General features: G+C 39.7%; 1 protein-coding gene across 6 annotated transcripts in view; it reads left to right on the top strand.

The window, feature by feature from the left end:
* SLC8A3 (solute carrier family 8 member A3) overlaps positions 1-21004 on the top strand; it is a 192689-nt gene that overhangs the window by 132855 nt on the left and 38830 nt on the right. For 2 of the 6 annotated variants that reach the window (XM_070939231.1, XM_070939223.1), the window contains exon 2: positions 15848-15951. In XM_070939231.1, the coding sequence (XP_070795332.1) occupies positions 15848-15951 (104 nt within the window). Of the gene's footprint in view, positions 1-13027; positions 13137-15667; positions 15747-15847; positions 15952-21004 lie in introns of all 6 variants that reach the window. The other 4 variants (XM_070939248.1, XM_070939239.1, XM_070939214.1 and 1 more) reach the window with 3 other exon arrangements.

Here is a 21004-nt window from a genome sequence, read left to right as displayed (position 1 = left end):
TTTTTTTTTACTTTTAAAACCATTTTTTCTACAACCTCTTCAGCTGAAGAGGTTGTAAAAAATGTTTTTAAAAGCCTCTGACGATCCCAGCTGAGTTGCCTGATCGTCAGAGGCTTTCTTTTTCTTTTAAAAACATTTTTTCTACAATCTCTTCAACCGAAGAGGTTGTAGAAAAAATGCTTTTAAAAGCCACTGATGATCCCAGCTGAGCCACGCGATCATCAGAGGCTTTTTTTTTTTTACTTTTAAAAGCATTTTCTCGGCCGAAGAGGTTATAGAAAAAATGCTTTTAAAAATAATTTTTAAAAAGCCTCTGGTGATCGCGCGGCTCAGCTGGGCATGGGGGGGGGCAGGGATTTTTGCTACCAATTCTCCAAATCACCCACCACCCTTGCTACCAGATCAGGCGATCTGGTCCGAACTGGGAGCATTTCAACCCTGGTCCAAATAATTTGCTTTCTCTAAGTCAAACTGCAGCTAGAACCATATCTGACAACCTACCTTTAAAAGTTTGGTTCTGATCCAGATCCAAGGAAGCCACTGGAACAAACCTTTTCCCCAAAGAAACATTAACAACAACTTCTAACTCAACTATTCTCTTCACTCATACATTGGAGCTAGAGATGATGTAGGTCAGGCTTAGAGGCGAAAGAGTTCAGACAGGGAGCCATTTCATCAAAGTCTAGAAGCCAGAATGAATCCCACATAACAATACAAAAATCTCTCCCAATTTCTCACCAACACTTTAGACTACCCATCAGGAGTCACGTTTCTAGTACATTCGAGGGACTTTATCAGCATAGTATTACACAAAAATGGAAGGTACACCTTTCTCTTTCTCCCACTGCACAGAGATCGTGCAACTTTAATCATGTCTGCTAGATGACAATTCGATGATGCAATATGATTGAGAAGCCTGAATGCTTCACTGCCGTTCTTGCAGTGAAGCAAGCTCAAATATGAGCTCTTACATATGCTTGATCAATTTTACTTCTAGTCTTCATCCACTGGTCCCCCAGGCATTAGGAACATCCTCCCTGTCTCCATCTGTAGCTGTTAAATTTTCCTCAAATAGCACATATCCAACCCAAAGCCCTAATATGACAATGAAAAAGAATGGAAGAAGGTTCCTTCGTGGTCCATTGGGTTAAAGACTCAGAAATGATTCATTATAGCTTATTCATATTTCATCTCCCAGATTTATTCCCTCACAAAAGGAAACACCCCAGGATCTACCAACAAAGAGAGACTGCTTAGAAGCAATTGCACCAAATGTCCTACTTACCTCTTGACCTCATATGCCAACTGGTCCCTACAGCCTAATCTACAACAACACATAGATTGTTCACACCTCATCAGCTCCAGAGCAGAAAACTTGGTTACAGTTAACACATGGGAGAACTTACCAAAGAAGGCTGTCCAGAATGAATTAACTTCTTCATTTTCCATTTTGTAATGTACTACTTGATTTTAAATGTATAACTATGCTAAAATTTGCATGGCATTTTAATAAATGTTATTACCTTGTGTCATGTTATTTATTGTAAACCATCTTGTACTAGTCAATGAGCAAATAAATGCTCTTTCCACCAAAATCCCTTCATCTGTGATCAGATCCCCAAATCCTTGAAATCATTTTACTGGGAAATAAGACACTGAGCTTGTCAATCGAAAGGTCGGCAGTTCAGCGTTTCAAATCCCTAGTGCCGCGTAACGGGGTGAGCTCCCATTACTTGTCCCAGCTTCTGCCAACCTAGCAGTTGGAAAGTATGTAAAAAATGCAAGTCAAAAAATAGGGACCACCTTTGGTAGGAAGGTAACAGCATTCCATGCACCTTTGGCGTTTAGTCATGCCAGCCACATGATCACGGAGACGTCTTCGGACAGCGCTGGCTCTTCGGATTTGTAACGAAGATGAGCACAGCGCCCTAGAGTCAGGAACGACTAGCACTTATGTGCAAGGGGAATCTTTACTTTTACCTAAGCCATATCAGGCTACTCCAGTCCAGACATCCTGACATCTTGTCTAAACAAGGACAACTAGATTATATTGATGGATACCATTTAAACTATGGATACCATAAAAACCAGAAAGTCCAGTTACCTCTTGAAAAAGCACCTTTGGAGCAACCATGACCTGGATGACTGAGAATCTCCATAGACTTTCTTGCCAGAGCTGTTAAGTGAATCACTGCAGTTATTAAGCTAGTGACAAGGTTGTTAAGTAAATCTGCCTTCCCCATTGATTTTGCTTGTCAGAAGGTTGCAAAGGGTGATCACATGACCCAGGGACACTGCAACCATCATAAATAAAAGTCAGTTGCCAAGCATCCGAATTCTGATCTCATGATCATCTGGATGCTGCAATAGTCATAAGTGTGAAAAATGATCATATGTCACTTTTTTTCAGTGCCATTGTAACTTTGAATGGTCACTAAACGAACTGTTATAAGTTCAGGACTACCTGTAATGTGTTGCACGGAGAGTACTATTACCTCTTCTCTATCTCTCCCACTTCCAGCCTGGCCAAACTAACTTGATTTTTGTTCTGCCCCAGCTATAGACCCCAAAGAACACAGCACACACAAAGTCTGTACAAAACTTAAATTTACTAAAATAACTCAGTCTTTTCCAAATAAAGGCTGTTAATAAACTTTCTTAAGAGCCTACAATAAACCAAAGATAAAGTAATCACAATCTTACTAAGGTTGGCAGAAAGCCCAGAAGCAATTTGCAGAGAATCCAGACGCAAAGGAAAATGAACTAAAGTCGTTCCCTACAAATTGCTTCAGTTGGCATTCCTCCTTAAATAGGCTAAGGGAGTGGCCAATTAGCCCCAAGTCTTACTCTCAAGAAGACCTCCTCCTGAGGAGCCACTCCTGCCTTTTTTTTTATTAAAAAGTTTTAACAAGTATTACAACAATTTTTCCCATCCCTCTTCCCCCCCTTCCCTCCTCCTTGAAAAAGAAACAAAAACTTAGGCAAAACATTCATTTTTACAGCTGCTATTCTTCCTAACAAGGATAATTGTAATTTTTTCCAGTTTTCCATCTCTCTGTATTTTTTGCCACAACGGAACATAATTATGCTTAAATAATTTCGCATTTGATGTCATAATGTAAACCCCTAAATACTTAACTTTTTTTACAATTTCAAATCCTGTTAGTCTTTCTAATTCATCTTTTTGATTTATAGTCATATTTTTAGTTATTATCTTCGTTTTCCCTGCATTTATTTTAAATCCAGATACTTGTCCATATTGATTAATTATGTCCATTAAACCTACAACCAACTGTAATGGTTGGGTTAAAGTAACAACCAAGTCGTCTGCGAATGCTCGTAATCTGTAGTAATACTGCCTAATTTTAATTCCATTTATTTTGTCCGACTCATGTATCTTACTTAACAAAAATTCCAAGGTCAAGATAAACAATAATGGAGACAAAGGACATCCTTGTCTTGTTCCTTTTTCTATATTAAAAGTATCTGTTAAACTACCATTAATTATTATCTGCGCTGTTTGTTTCTGATATATTGCCTTAATAGATTGTGTAAAATATTCTCCAAACTGCATCTTTTCTATTATTTTCAATAAGAATTGCCAATTCAATCGATCAAATGCTTTTTCTGCATCAAGAAATATCAGCATCGCAGGGATTTGGTTGTTCTTCCCCAAATACTCCAATAGGTTAACAACTTGCCTTACATTACTCTTCATTTGTCTACCATTTATAAAACCAGTTTGATCATTATGAATCATGTGTTGCATGACTGTCATTAACCTATTTGCTACTATTTTAGCAAAAATCTTGTAATCTGTATTTAAAAGTGATATAGGCCTATATTTTTTTGGCTGGGTGTGGAGCCACTCCTGCCTTTTGGCAGCTCTGCGTGCCTGTGCATCGAGAAGAGGCTCCTTCTCTTCATCCTCTTCACTTAAAGGAGCTTCTGAAGGTTCTGAAGGCCCTGGCTGAATCCCCCCCTCTGGCACCACATCTTCTCCAGCCTCCTTATTGTCTGACTCGAGTGCCAGCTGCACAGGCTGCTGGCGCAGCACCATACCAGCCTCCTCGCTGTCAGAATCAGCTACAATCCGCACAGGCTGCTGACGGGCCACAACAATTTTGCTCACCACTTTGTAAAAATTATTGCTTCCTCCTATAAGGAAGCCTATATTACTTGACTTTGATTTCTGAGGATCAGAAAAAGAAAGAGTCCATATTCCATTCAAGACATTTATTTCCGTTTGTACACATAAGCTTTGTCTGCCTCGGGGAGGAAAGAATAAAGAAATGTGAATAAGCTATGATGAATCATTTCTGAATCCCTATACCAGAAGACCTCTTGGGAGCCCTTCCATACTTTTGATTGCCATGTTAGAGCTTTGGTTGAGATTTGTGCTGTTTGAGGAAAATTTAATAGCTACAGATGGAGAGAGACAGGGAGGATGACAAATACACAAAGGGCCCAGCCTTAGAAGTAAATGAATTTGAAGACTTGTGAATGGGAGCCGCTAAACTAGTCCAGCTTTCCTTTGAACTTCTCAGCTTTTATTAGGGCAAATGTAACTGTCAAGCAAACTAATAATAATAATAATAATAATAATAATAATAATAATAATAATAATAATAATGATAATAATAATAACTCCTTTAATCCATTCCAGTTTCATTAACTTCAAAAGACTGTCATGATATCCTTATGCTCAGCTTGTCCCATTGTTCTTCTCTATCAGAGTGTGTTTTTCATAGCTTTCATATTAACCTGACATTTTCCCAGAATATTGTCACACCTCCTGGGTCTCCATATTCTGCTAGGTGAGTTCTGCCAGGTGCTAGTGATGTAAAGAGAAAGTGACTATGTGTACTTTCATCTAGTCATCAAATGAAAATTTTCAAGGTTTGATATTCTTTTAAGACATGAAAGACACTCTGGAAGATAAAACGTCCAAGAATTTAAATTCCCAAGTCATAATTGTTGATGCTACTGAATCCATATTGTCAATAGGCTTCCTAATGAAGAAAGCTTGGATCCAGTTATAATTTTCTACTTGCAGAAATTGTTTTGCTAGATCAGTCCAAGATTCCTCTATACCAGGAATGCATAAATGCCACTATCTTGGAATTTTTACTACAAAACAAATGGGAAAAATACATACATGCATAGGACCCGGGTACCTTCGAGACCGACTTCTGCCACCAATAGCCTCCCACCGACCAGTCCGCTCCCACAGAGAGGGTCTCCTCCGGGTGCCATCAGCCAAGTTATGTCGGCTGGCGACACCCAGGGGGAGGGCCTTCTCTGTGGGAGCTCCAGCCCTGTGGAATGAACTGCCCCCCGAAATACGAAAGATTTCCGACCTCCGGGTGTTTCGCTGCGCTCTGAAGACCCTGTTGTTCCGCCAGGCAGGGCTATTAACATAACGTTTTAAATTGGGGTATTTTAAATTTCTGGGATTTTAATTGGAGCCTAATTATTTAATGATTTTAAATTTTAAATTGTTGTTGTGTTTTTTGTGTTTTTAAATAGGCTGTACACCGCCCTGAGTCCTTCGGGAGAAGGGCGGTATAGAAATAAAATTATTATTATTATTATTATACATGGGAATGATTTTATTAATTGTATTTAATGAACTGTAATAGATTTAAAAGTCATTTTATATTAAATAAAATAAAAAAAAATTAAATTTCCCCCTCCTTTGTACCAATCTTGTCCTTTGGTGGTAGTGGTGATGGTGGGGGAACTGCAACCCCAGCATTCGATTAAAAGACGAAGCATGGCATATGCCTGCCCTCAGCTCCACAAATGCACAATTGCTACAAAGGGTAAGGAAGATGACCTTAAAGGAAATACTCAAGAACCAGAGGTGGATTTCAGCAGGTTCTGACCAGTTCTAGAGAACCGGTAGCGGAAATTTTGAATAGTTCAGAGAACCGGTAAATACCACCTCTGGCTGGCCCCATCCCCATCTATCCTCTGCCTCCCGAATCCCAGCTGATCAGGAGGAAATGAGGATTTTGCAGTAACCTTCCCTTGGAGTGGAGAGGGAATGGAGATTTTACAGTATCCTTCCATGCCCACCAAGCCATGCCACCGAACCGGTAGTAAAAAATTTTGAATCCCACCACTGTCAAGAACCACTACTTGTCAAAGGAGGCTGAAATGTTTATTAAAGCCCTAAGAAACAAAATAATATTTAAAAGTGGCTTAGAAAGAGATTGTCCAGATTCACTGAGGTATGAGAAATGGAAGAGGTACAGCATGGTCAGATTCTGTTATTGTAGCCAATTTCAATTAAACTAGATTTAGCCTAGTTAGGAGTTGATTTCTGATCTGGTTTCCAGTACCTAGTACAGCTGACAATTATATATCTTTATTTAAAGCAGTATTTTTTTACAAACAGCCAGATGCTGTTTGAATAACTTCTTTTATTGTGTGTCCCAACAGCTGCTATTTAGAGGTGTACATGATTTTTTGATTTATAGAGTACTATAGCTATTAATAAGTCTATTCTTCATTATGTTTGCCAAGGAAGCTATAGTCATAATCACACTGTTTATTAATTTTGTGTTGCCTCCTCTTTACTGCCAATTAAGAACAAATACATTCTCATTAATTGTAAGTGGTTAAAATAATTCCCATCTCCACTTCCAGTTCCCCCCTTTTTTTTCTTTTGACTCTTGTGGCAATAGATCATCTTTCTGTTTTCCTATCTTTTAATTTCATTCAGTTTTGTTGGGTATATTTTTCAGTCCTTATACTAAGATCCTTCTTTTTGTAACCCTTTTCACTTCCATTTCTATCCATAGTCATCACCTGAGTTTGCAATTATAGGATAATTATGAGGAATAGGAAATTACTTTAGCCACAGTATTCAACTATAATTTAGAAAGGTCAATTACATCGGAAAATGATTGAGTTGTCCTGTTGATTTGAGGCATTGTTGTATTGCAAGTTGGTAAATGCTGGCCCAGATAAGTATTTTTCTAATTAGTTGTTTGGTGTAGATGTATAATGTGGCTGAAATAATCACAGTATTTTAAAACAGCTTCGTTATTGTAACTATCTCTTAAACATTTCAAATTGGAATTACAATTTTGGATTAAAACTCCATTTTATAGATTCTGTTCATAGTAAGCGATTAGCTAGCAGAAAATGTTAATATAGTATAATATTTTCTTTAATAATTTAAAATATTTTTTTCTAATTATAAGATCATCTCAGCTAATAATGGATAGTGTACATTTAAAGTAAGTAGGATACTTAAATAAGCAAGGGAGCAAAAAAAAAGGATGTGTGTGTCAGGTGATGTGGAAAACACATATCACAACCAATACACATCAAGTGATCACACCATCAACCTTAGTGCTTGGATGGAAAAAGCAAGTTTTTAAAGATTGTCTAAAGTTACCCTCATGTAGACTACGACAGAGAAAATGTGCTTCCTACTTCCTAAGACTCAATAGATGGCATTATTTAATGGATGGGACAGCTCCCGCAGTACCTGGATGAAACCGTCTATCTAGATCCGTTCCAGTCCGGCTTCAGGCCCGGGTACAGCACGGAAACGGCATTGGTCGCGTTGGTTGATGATCTCTGGAGGGCTCGGGACAGAGGTTGCTCCTCTGTTCTGGTCCTATTAGACCTCTCAGCGGCTTTTGATACCATCGACCATGGTATCATGCTGCGCCGGTTGGAGGGGTTGGGAGTGGGAGGCACTGTTTTACGGTGGTTCTCCTCCTATCTCTCCGACAGGTCGCAGTCTGTGTTGGCTGGAGGGCAGAGGTCGACCTCAAGGCACTTGGTTTGTGGGGTGCCACAAGGGTCGGTCCTCTCGCCTCTCCTGTTCAACATTTATGTGAAGCCGCTGGGCGAGATCATCCGTGGTTTTGGGGTGCAGTGCCATCTGTACGCTGATGACACCCAGCTGTACATCTCCACCCCAGACCACCCCAACGATGCCCTTGAAGTGATGTCCCGGTGCCTGGAGGCGGTGCGGGTCTGGATGGGGAGGAACAGGCTCCGACTCAATCCCTCCAAGACTGAGTGGCTGTGGCTGCCGGCGTCCCGATATAGTCAGCTGGTGCCATCGCTGACTATTGGGGGCGAGACATTGGCCCCCACGGAGAGGGCGCGTAACTTGGGTGTCCTCCTGGACGCACGGCTGTCCTTAGAAGAGCATTTGACGGCCGTGGCCAGGGGGGCTTTCTATCAGGTTCGCCTGATACGCCAGTTGCGCCCCTTTCTGGATCGGGACTCCCTATGCACGGTCACTCATGCCCTCGTTACTTCCCGCCTCGACTACTGCAACGCTCTCTACATGGGGCTCCCCTTGAGGAGCACTCGGAGGCTCCAACTGGTGCAGAATGCGGCCGCGCGGGTACTTATGGGGGCGACATGGCGCTCCCACGTGACACCTCTCCTGCGCGAGCTGCATTGGCTTCCAGTGGTTTTCCGAGTGCGCTTCAAGGTGTTGGTTCTCATCTTCAAAGCGCTCCATGGCTTAGGACCCAGTTATTTACGAGACCACCTTCTGCCTCCGATAACCTCCCACCGGCCAACACGCTCCCACAGAGAGGGTCTCCTCAGGGTGCCGTCTGTCAGGCAATGTCGGCTGGCGACCCCCCGGGGAAGAGCCTTCTCTGTGGGGGCATCCGCCCTCTGGAATGAGCTGCCCCCAGGGATACGACTAATCTCGGACCTCCGGACCTTCCGCCGGGCCCTGAAGACTTTTTTATTTCAGCAAGCCGGGCTGGGTTAAAAAAATTTTTAATTGGGTGAATTTTATGGGTAACGGGGTTTTAAATTGGAGAAGCCTAAGATAATTTAATTTTGTTTTAATGTATTTTAATATTTGTATTGTGTGTTTTTAATTTTGGCTGTTCACCGCCCCGAGTCCTTCGGGAGAGGGGGCGGTATAAAAATTTAATAAATAAATAAATAAATAAATAAATAAATAAATAAATAAATAAATAAATAAATAAAGTGCTCTGTTCTATCCCCTCCCACGAGTGGCCTTGCAGAAGCTCAAATAGCCGGCAGTAACAAACGCAGGCTAGAGAGATTGAAGCTGGCCCTTTAATAAACAGTTCTCTTTCAAAAGTATATCAGTTCAGTAATTACTGGGCAATGTTCCAGAGGTCTTGGCAGATGGCCAGCAGGCTAATGCAGGAATGCAGACTTCTTTTCAAAACTCAAAACTAGCAGTTCTAAACTCCACAGCATCCAAACGCCAACAAATTGTTCACCATGCCTTTCCGGCCCAGCCACACCCCTTCTACACTTTGTAGGGTGTGGCCCTACGTCTCCTGACCACACCACTTGGGACGTGGCAATAGCTGTTCTCTATGACATCTCCTACGTCTCTCTCTTGCATCCAATAGGGGCTCCCTTTCCTCGTTACCGTTCCCCTAGTCCTTCTTTTCATTAAACTAGACATAGACATACCCAGTTCCTGCAACCATTCTTCATATGTTTTAGCCTCCAGTCCCCTAATTATCTTTGTTGCTCTTCTCTGCACTCTTTCTAGAGTCTCAACATCTTTTTTACATCGTGGAGACCAAAACTGAATGCAATACTCCAAGTGTGGCCTTACCAAGGCATTATAAAGTGGTATTAATACTTCATGTGATCTTGATTCTATCCCTCTGTTTACGCAGCCCAAAACTGTGTTGGCTTTTTTGGTAGCTGCTGCACACTGTTGGCTCATATCTAAATGGTTGTCTGCTAGGACTCCAAGATCCCTCTCCAAAATAAAACTTGTTCCTTCATGAATATGTCCGATTCCCATATCAAACCTTTCTGTATCAAATGGAAAGTCATCATATAGGATGCAATGCATTTTCTTTTTTTAAAACGAAAAAGTTCCAGCACTTTAGTTTTCCACATAGGAGAGGTATCCAGTCGTTCTTAGTTCCTACTGATTTATTATAGACTTCAGAACAGGCTCTTAGAACAGCTAGGAAGCCATTAAATAAAATTAATACTAAAATATAATTATGATCACAAGCAATTAAATGAGCCATAGCAATTTAAAATATCTTAAGGAAGCACCACTAGGCTGGAGAGCTTCTCACACTATCAATTTTTCTCTGTTCTTACCTCTCCAAACAAGCATCTTGAATCCTAAAAAACGCTCATCAAGGGATGATTCTCAGCAGTGTAGACAGTGTTGGAAGTTGTAGTGGGAGAGGTAATTGCTTAAAATTATGCTTCGCTGAACTCCTTTTTATATTGACAACATGAAAATAACTAAATAACTTGCAATTATAATTTTAAATATGTGTTGATCCAGATAAAAAACCAAGAGTTTTTTCCAGCCAGCCCCATCACAATACATTTTTTCTACATTTACTTTTACTGTAGCATACGTCTTTTGTTATTCTGAAATTACTTACAAAGTTGTTATTCCTGCATGAAGATGAAAAATATCCTGTGGGGGGGGGAGAATACATCTTACATCTATGTTTCTGTCCTTACAGTTTCTAAGAGATGTTTTGGTTTTTGAATTGGCAAAATAGGTATTTGGGGATTTTGAAATTTGGAAACACTGCATTCCCCTGAAGTACGACAACAAGATCTTCCTCAACAATTCTAGCTGTGTTCCCACAGAGATAAGACTGCTATTCAGAGGAATGAAATAGAAATTCTATCTGGAATACAATATCTCTAGGAATTTATATAAAGTCTCCTTTTAATTGTTATTAATTATGGCAACCCAACCCCACATCCATCAAAGGTAATGAGGGAATGAAGCTTAAGTGCTTATCTGAGAAGTTCAAAACATGTTATTACTATATAAACCACAGGGGTGGTATTGACTTACCTTCGCTACCAGTTCGCAAACGTGAGCATGCTTCGCTCGCGCATGATACCTTTGCACATGCACAGAGCATCAAAAATGGGACGTGATGATGGGCGGGTGGGTGGGCGGAGCCTGCCACAGCCACCACTACTGATTCGCTCGAACCGGATAGAACCAGCTGAATATCACCACTGATAAACCAGCCTGCTCCAACTTATTGATATACTGAGACGGAAAAAGCTGTGCTGCTAAGAATTCTTAGTAGTATAACTCCAACATACAAGGGATGGTAGATTATTTAGTCTTTTGCTATTTTCAAAAGAAAGAACATGGAGTTAAAATAATACCATAATTAGGGGGAAATGGACACTTTGAAAGTACGCTGGTGTTCTAATACATAAATGCAGCTTTATCATAATTAGCTTTCATTGTCTGATAGCTTTTGAAGGCAGTAAAGTGTTATAAGCATTGAACCAGGCTTTGCTGATTTTGAACAAAGTAAACAAATTTGGACATACCGGTAGTTAGAAACTTGTTTGGGGAACTAATAGGAAATACAATCAATGTGGAGGATAAAGTAGATAATCACAAACCACTCCACCAAAACACTTTACATTAACTCTAATGGATCTTGATTGTATGAAAGTCAAACAAGTGGCATTTGGAGGCTGAATTCATACCAAACCATTTGTTTTATCTTTGTGGAATAGCAATAGTATTTAGACTTATATACCACTTCACAGTGCTTTACACCCCTCTCTAAGAGGTTTTACAGAGTCATCATATTTCCCCCAACAATCTGGGTCCTCATTTTACCAACCTTGGAAGGATGGAAGGCTGAGTCAACCTTGAGCCTGGTGAGCCTCGAACTTCCAAATTGCTGGCAGCCAGCGGTCAGCAGAAGTAGTCTGCAGTACTGCATTCTAACCACTGTGCCAACAGAGCTCATAATTGGTAATTCATTTCTGTCAAGGAGATCATGAGGTTGAGGACACCAAGGTGGATAGATATTATATTTAATCTCATGTATTTATTTTTGTTAGTTGGCTAAGTTCATGCAACTTTGTAAACAGAGCTGGGAATCCTTCCGGAGTCTGTGTAGTATATAAAACTACCATATATAGATAAGGTTAAAAAAAATAGCATCCATAAACATTGATGGTTTTGCTACTGAATATCTGTGCACAAATGTGGTTGGTACACCACAAAACGCCACTGGGATGCCTGAGGCAGATATCTCTCCAAGCCAAGAGTATAGTGGCTCATTTCACACTGAATAGCAAGCCATAAATCACAGTGAGGTGTCCTTGGTGCTTTCTGAGCTTGGTTGTTTTCTTCCAGCTGTTTCATTTCTGAAACTAGGTAACATCATCAGTGCTAGTCATGAATCACAGTTCACACATCTTAATGGGTGAGTATATATACACCATAGTAAACCCAACCCAGATTATGGCTTAGTGCAATGTGCAAATTTGTGCAACTGATGTGCACTTTTTATTCTGTAAATAGCAGTCATTGTGGAAGGCTGAACAGCACTGGGACTGAAGAAGGTAGGAAGGAGGTATTTTAGTCTTCTCTTCCATGTTAGAATGGCTCCTGGAGGTTTCTTTTGAAAAACAAAACGGTAGCTTTTCAGAATAATTTTTGTTAGGTAGGTTGGGAAAGTGTTCTCTCACAATCATTGTGGCATACCTATCTCAACTTTTCAGTTATTAAGGGAAAAAAAGCATTAGGTTAAGTTAGGAGATTAGAAGACAGATAAGAGGGAGGGAGGGAGGGAGGGAGGGAGAGAGAGAACGAATATGCTTTTTAATATTCTAGTAAAGCAAAAATGCTTAAAGCTGCATCAAATTACTTAAGAACACCTTAAATATACAGTATGCATTCCATAAATTACAGCTTGTATAAATACAGATATTGTATGTATTTCTGTTTTTAATTAAATGTGAAAGCTGCCAATAGAATTCTAGATATCACTGGATATCTGAGATGTTATTGCTGGAATATTTTTTTTTAAGAATCTGCTTCCATTCTCTATGCAAATGCTCTTCCAGATTAGCCAGCCACGATATAAAAATTAAAATTCTTTTGGTTGGTTTTTTTATTTTTTTCATAATGGGTGAGTAAGCTTTGACCATTTAAATTCTCTCTTTTTTCCCTCTTTTGCCCAGCTTGCTCATCCCCTTCTCCCCATTATGACAGTTATTATTTTTCCATTCACAGCAAAACTATTCACATCAAGGTAATTGATGATGAGGAGTATGAAAAAAACAAGACTTTCTTCATTGAGCTGATGGGTCCTCGAATGATGGATTTGAGTTTACAGAAAGGTGTAGTACTGGCTCTCCCAACTAACATTAACATTCTTCTTTCCTCTTTTTCTTATTTCCTACCTTTCTTTTCTCGCTATCAATGGCCTCTTTTTTTTAATTTTCCAACTGCTCTATCCTTAACACTGCTGTATCTGCACAGCCTGTCACATGGTACTGATAGAAGTTAGCAAGATGGTGCTTTGTTTAGCTGAGAATGCAGTGTTTAAGTGTGTGTGTGTGTGCTGATTTGACTGAAGGATGTCAATGCATATTCTTGAAATAACAGGGCACTGGGGTTTTCAAATCCATCTTCAACACTACAGAAATAGCCATAGAGCTCAACCCTGCAGCATGATGCAAACTTATATGCATATTGGAAGGCTTCGAGCTCAACTTGCTTTTAGCATACCTATCATTGTCCCAAGATCTGCACACTAATAATACTTTCTTGCCTTGCAAAAGAAAATGGTTATTCAGTTTTCTGTACAAAACAAGATGTTTTATGAATCAATGGACCAACATGCTAACATATCGTTCTTGTCTTCCCTTTAAACTCATTTGGCATTTTAACTTCAAATCTATGCGGGTTCAATGTACCATGGAAGGGGACTAAATATTTCCTCTAATTAAAAGCTATTTATTTAGAGATAGAGTTGGCAAAGAGATAATCACTTGGCTCAGTTCCTCCAATAGCGGTATATTTTGTATATATCAGGGGTGAAATGCTTCTGGTTCGGACCGGATTCCCCGATCCGGTAGCGATGGAGGTGGGTGGCTTGGAGAAATCCTTGCCCACCCCCATGCCCAGCTGATCATCAGAGGCTTTTTTTTTACTTTTAAAACCTCTTCAGCCAAAAAAATGCTTTTAAAAATTAAAAAAAAAGCCTCTGATGATCGCGCGGCTCAGCTGGGATCATCAAAGGCTTTTAAAAGCCTCTGATGAGCCCACCTGAGTTGCCTGATCGGCAGAAGCATTTAAAAGAAAAAAACCTTTTTTTCTTTTAAATGCCTCTGACGATCCAAGCTGAGTTGCCTGATCGGCAGAGGCATTTAAAAGAAAAAAAGCCTCTGCCGATCAGGCAATTCAGCTGGGATCGTCAGAGCCTTTTGAAAGCATTTTTTTACAACCTCTTCGCTGAAGAGGTTGTAGAAAAAATGCTTTTAAAAGTAAAAAATAAATAAAATTGGCCACGCCCACCCAGTCACATTACCCTCCCCTACATTTTGCACGAAGTGTTGGAACAAAAAATATTTTTTCATCGAACCACCCAAGAATGTTCCTTCAGAATCACACATTTATTTTGATATTAGCCTGACGTCTGTGTGGCCAATTGATACGGAGGCTGCTGACAACAGCATATGGAGAAGTAGAATGCGTACAGTTGTAGGGTTTTGTTTTGTTTTTTTGCCAAAATCTCTTTCCCATAAATGCTTTTTCATTGACTGTGTAGAGAGATTTGAAAAAAAATTGGCTCCAATCAATCTACATGTGACAATACATGAAAACTGAGAATCGCAGTTAATCCTAAAAATACATTCAAGTTTTCTCACCATTCTGCAAGTTATATGAGGAGTTCTTCCTTGGCTTAAAAAGCTAATTTAATGTTATATTTCAATTCTTGACGTTTTGAGGATACATGCATATATCAGGATCTAGCTCTTTTGTGGTACTTTCTATAAATTAAGATAATAATAAATTAGGATTCCTTGAGAAAATAACAACAGAGATTCTGTTAGAACTGGTCCAGGGTCTCAAATAGAAACCCAATCAATATAAATAGATAACTTCTAAGGAAAAATGGGAAACCATTAGTATTCATTCTTTGTCATTCTTCATGTTTGTATATTTTAAAAAAGTAGGTAAGAAAAGAAGAGGAAGTAAAGTTTCTGAGTGATTCTGAGGCATGTTGATGTAAATGTGAATGCCACTGAGTTTGATAGGATTTACTCCTAGCTAAATGGATATAGAATTGCAACTTAATTTTTATAAGGGTGTCTTTCGTGGCATTGCACGATGCTCACATAGGTTGTATTGTATTCTGCCCATACCCTTATAACACTGAATTTCATAAGCACCGAGCAGTTCAGTCAGCAAAAATGAATTATCAATTCTCAGTAAAAAAAAAAAAAAAAAATACTGTATCAAGTATGGGGAAAGAAACCAAATTGCCTTTGCAGAGAAAAAGATCTAGATGGGGAAATCCTGGCTATGTTTTGTGCATGAGTTTGTGCATGCGTGTGTGTGTGTGTATGTTAAAAGGATATTTTAATTCTGTCTTATTGCACTCTCCACCCACTGTTCAAGGCAGAGAAAAATTGGCTTTTTATCTAATACGCTAAAGATGCTTGTCCCATCTCTACCTGTATGCTGTTCTGGATTCAGCCAGTTGATGAACTGTTATTACCATGTGACATTTGACTAAATGTGCTGCAGAGGTCACCTTCCACTAACCATCACTATAGACCAGGTTCCTCTTCCTCACTCTTTGCCCCTTCCTCCTTTCCTTCCTTCCTTCCTTCCTTCCTCTAATGTTCTCTAATTCATCTAAAGATCAGCTCCAACTGATATGTCCTAGAAAGCAAGTGAAAGACCACCAAGACAGTGGCAGAAGCAGGCTGCATGTGAGAAGGTGTGGTGGTAGGGGTAGTAGTAGTGTCGACCGCTGCTGCTGAATTTGCTCCCAACCAGGCTACCCACTGTACACCCATCTTTTTCTTGTTGTCCCTACAGGAAGACCATAAGGGTTAAAATAGTAGATGAGGAGGAATACGAAAGGCAGGAGACTTTCTTCATTGTCCTTGGTGAACCGAAATGGATGGAACGAGGAATATCAGGTGTGAGATCCTTTTTTTGAAAAAAAGAAACCAAGCAAATGCAGCTTGCAAAAATCACCTTTTTTGCTCCGCCTTTTTCTCTTTGATTTTTACACAGACCAAGTTTTATTCTATCCTATATTCTCGCTCTCACCCTGTTTCGGTCCCATCTCTGCATTTTTGAGCTTAGCTTAAGATCCTCCTTTTGTGCAGTGCTTGTGCCTGACAGGCTGTTTGAACTTCCGTGCATTTGGATCCTCCCCTTTCTCTTTGCTCTCCTTTTTCCCCCTGTGTTCCTTGGGTCATATTTTTGATGTAATCTTGTCTCCTTTTCTTATCCCAAGATGGAAAGTCCTTTTCGCAGAAGAATGTGTTAAACTGCATGGCTGCCTCTCCAGCTTGCTCCCCAGTTCTGAACTTTGCACAATGATCCCTGTCTTTTTTTATTCTCTTCATTAATTACAGCTTTGTAATTAATATTAGCTACTGATTATTTTTTTATATAAATATATATGGATATAGACATGTACATATTGGAGTCAGATTTAACAAATGCTGCCAACAGTAACAGCCAAGAATGTTTGCAATTAATTCCCTGCCAAAAAAAGAAATCTCCAAATAGACCAAAATACTTTATAATATAACTTCATAGAATTCATGTTAGGAAGCACTTCCTCAGAGTTTCAGTAAAGACATACAGGACCTAGGAGAAGTTACCCTGCCATCTCATTCCAGCCAACTCATCCTGGCCAACTTGCTGAAGGACAAATCACTGCAGCCAACTCACCACGGATAATTCAACCCAGGATAACTCATGAGAAGGATAAGTGAATTGCAGCAGACCTTGTATTGCTTTAGGTTTGGACCTTCTCAAGTTAGACATTCGCAAGGCTGGAGTGAGCTGCAATTCCCTCTCTTCAGTTATCCCACACTGAAGTTGTCCCACTGTGGGGCAAATTGTCCCACAGTGAATTGGCTGCAGTGAGTTGGCCAGGTGAGTCAGCTATGGCAAGACGGCCTGGATAAGTTTTCCTGTTCTGGACATACAGGCATTACAGAAACAAAGAACTTCCAAGATGGAAGTCAAAGCATGCTTTGAGGGAATCTACCTTAACTTGCTGCCTACCAAAATGTGTTGACCCACTCACCAGAAGGGCCATGCTGGCTGCAAATTCTAGAAGTCTAATATATTTGGAGAACCACAAGCCTGGGGAAATCTGTCTTCAGCTGCCTTTGCTGAGTTTGTTAACCCATTTGTGGATCCCAGAGATTTTGGGTCTGACCTTGCATATTTCAAGAATCTTTAAACAACAGTTCTTCTCTCTAATGGGTCACATTAACTAGAAAGTCTAGTGGACTTTCATATATTTTGCATTCTTCTTCACAAAATGTGAAAAATAAAGCTCATTAAAAAGATGCCTATAACAATGCTTAGAAATTAAACATACTGTAGATCAGTAAAAAATGCTTCATAATATACATTGTACAAAATATTCAGATTATTTAGTTTTTCTATTTTAGTTTTTTCAAGGAAGATGGCATAACACCGATGCTTCAGAACTATGGAGCTAATACCCTTGAAAACAAAGAAATAATAGCTCTTGTTACAGCAGCGTACTGCTATTGCTTCTTTCATTGGCTTTATGTTTTATTCCGGACTATTCTTCATTCAAGGGCACTACAGAACAATTGTTCAAAGTTACAATGCAGCTAATTGTTACTTAGCTTTGAGGCATTTAATCTAAATACCAAATCCCTTCTTTTTGAGCTGGAAAGTTTGTTACCAGCCATTCTTTGCTGGGTTTTCAGAACCCAAATTAGGTTACTCTGATGATTCCTTATTTGTAAACTTCCATCTTTTTTTGAAATCCTTTTATACTCCAAATTTCTGAGTTCACCTCTCTCTCTTTTCATTCCAACACTCTACTACCAGCAGCCCACGCACATCATGGGTACTTGGAAATTTTCATGTGAACTTTGTACATCTACCAACAGTTCACATTAATGTGAGTTTTAAGCCATTTTAGTCATGTGAAGATGCTGATTCTATTTGAAAGGAGGACAGTGTTTTATATATTATGCATTCCACTGAGATGGTGTTTCACTGGAAACAGAGGCCAGAAGTGGTTTGGTTGTTTGCCTACTTGTGCAGTTTATCGGCCACCCCAATCCTAGTGGACTTTAAGTAATTTATTGATATTAAAATAACTTTGATAAATAATATATTACTTTTAAACATTAAAATTACAGAAACAAGTATATAAGCACTGATGGCTCCACAGTCCCTGAAGGCCTTCCAACAGAGCCAGGTTTTAATTTACTGGGCTTAGACACCTTTCCAATCAATAAAGGTCTCCAACAGGTTTACTTACCTCATCTACTCATCATTAAAAAGATTTTTAAAAAATCATTATAATAGCAACAATAACAACAGTATGAATTAGTTCAACAACAACTAGCACTGGGAAGTACCATGGTCAAAACTATTTCCCTATAAAAGGTAAAGGTTCCCCTCGCACATATGTGCTAGTCGTTCCTGACTCTAGGGGGCGGTGCTCATCTCTGTTTCAAAGCCGAAGAGCCAGCACTGTCCGAAGACATCTCTGTGGTCATGTGGCCGGCATAACTAAACGCCAAAGACCCATGGAACAGTGTTACATTCCCAACAAAGGTGGTCCCTATTTTTCTACTTGCATTTTTTACATGCTTTCGAACTGTTAGGTTGGCAGGAGAAGCTATTTCAGATCTCAAAGACTTGCTGAAACAGCCTCATGGAGTACCAAAAGCATAGGGGATAAGCAGATGTCCACTATACCAGAAAAGTGGGTAATGGCAGAGAAAGCATATCACAAGGCATTTTACAAATATGCGCCATCCATACACAAACACAATTATAATTAAAGTGATTCTGAGGGCCAAGCTTCTTCCTCTCACACCAATGGTGAACAATGTACATTCTGACTAAGGGAACTGAAACAACCGAAGAGGAAGTTGATGAGCTGTAGAAATGTTGGATCATTTTTCCCTAGGCTAATGTTACATGCCTTGTTATGGTCTCATGCAGTTTTGTCTTCTCACATCTTGAATGATGTGACTTTGGGACAGAGATGCACTAATGAGTGTTGAGTGTTGAGAAGATTGTGCCAATTATTTTAATAGACTCCATAAGGTCTATTACAAGCTGGAATTGAGTTACCCTGGTTCAGCTATTTATTATAGCAAAGAAAGCTGTGGCCCATAAAGTCATTTTCCTGCTTCTGTGAGCAGTGTCCATCCCCTGATAAAAAGCTAAAATCCCTTTTCTATATTACTGAATCTTAGTTCATAGAATTCTTCAAATATTCATGCACTACATTAGAAGTGAAAGAGAGATGAGCACTCTTTTAATAGACTGAAGCACAAATGGTAGTCAGAGATCTCAGATCTTCAGGAGATTAATGTTTTCTCTTGAGGCCACACTTGTAGCAAGGAGCACAAGCCAAAGCCCAGGGGGAGAAAATAAGCTTTTTCTCCTGGTGCTTTTCTCCAGTCATTTGCTTCAATTAGTGTTTCCCCCTCTCCCCCTCCCAGATTTCCAATATCAAAGCTAGAAAGCAGAAAAATGCCCCCAATAAACTGGTTTGAGGGATATAGGATGCCAGCTGAGGCAGATCCAATGTCTTCCAGATATTCTAGAATCTAGACAATCCTCTTGTCATTGCTTATGCTGGTTCAGACTAATAGGAATTGAAGTCCACAAAATCTGGAGCATACTAGATGGACTGCCTCTAATTTATACTGCAAAAACATGACATCCCTGCCTTCATTTTATATTTGAAAATAGCCCTGTCAAATGTAGTTCCATCCTGAATTTCCTCCTGCCATGTTAAAGGTACAGTCCAACACAGTTACTATCCAAATAGTCTTTTGCTGCTGCCTTAAGCAAGTATTAAATAGCCCTACAAAAGTGAATGTATTTAAAAGGGTATCATTAACAATTCCAAATTCTGTTTATTCAGTATACTTGTTAGGTTCTAAATACTAGGCTCTTCTTTAATGGGCATTTCTGTGGAAAACTCATGCAGCATTGTTAGTAGAAGATGTCATTTATTCAAGGTCAACAACCACAGTGAGATTCAGGCTTATTTTTAAAAGCCGTTCCTTGCAATGCTATTCTTCAGAGCTTCCCAGCTCAACTCATAAACTTCTGTGAAGCCCGAAGCAGCAGTCAGATTCTTCAGTTGCAATTGGCCAGGCCAGTTAAGTCATGCAGCCTGTATGGATTTCACTGAATAGTATTAAGTGAAATAGTATGGTATAGATTAGGTTTTCTCTTGTCCTTGAAATTCCATCATCATTGGCAACCTTCAATCTCAAAAGACTATGGTAGCATCTGGTGTGACTAAAAAGGCCAATTTGAGAGTGGCAATCCCTTCCACACTGAGGGCAGATACATTCTGTCCCCTGCCCAGCCCCCAGATTTCACTGGTTCCGGGACTGCCTCTTTGCCTCGGCCTGCCGAACAAGTGTCTCTTTGAATTGGAGAAGGCCATGCTGCATCTTTAGCCTCCAAGCTGAACAATCGGAGGTCAAGGTTTCCCAGTCATTAATGTCCATTCCCAAGGCCTTTAGATCCCTCTTGCAAATATCCTTATATCGCAGCTGTGGTCTCCCTCTGAGGCACTTTCCTTGCATTAATTCTCCATACAGGAGATCTTTTGGAATCCGACCATCTGCCATTCTCACAACATGCCCAAGCCAGCGTAGACTGTTTCAATAGTGTATTACATGCTAGAAATTCCAGCACGTTCCAAGACTGCGCTATTTGGAATTTTGTCCTGCCAGGTAATGCCAAGAATACGTCGGAGACAATGCATATGCATTGTCTCCTTGAAATTAGATTATAAATTATAGGGCAAATCTGTAAAACTAAAGGACAAAGTTCAGCTCCTATTTCACACTGGCAGCTCATTTTTATAGAGACAATGTATTTTTTTTATTCCAAACGGTGATACTTCTCCAGATTCTTCTCTAAGAATCAAACAAATGTTTCATTCTTCTTTCTGAACCATAGGCAAATATAGAAACGAGTACA

The sequence above is a fragment of the Pituophis catenifer genome, unplaced genomic scaffold, assembly GCF_029215685.1.
Source record: "Pituophis catenifer annectens isolate HBS135680 unplaced genomic scaffold, rPitCat1.0.hap2 SCAF_1, whole genome shotgun sequence".
Lineage (NCBI taxonomy): Eukaryota > Metazoa > Chordata > Lepidosauria > Squamata > Colubridae > Pituophis > Pituophis catenifer.
This window is presented reverse-complemented; position numbering and strand designations above follow the sequence as displayed.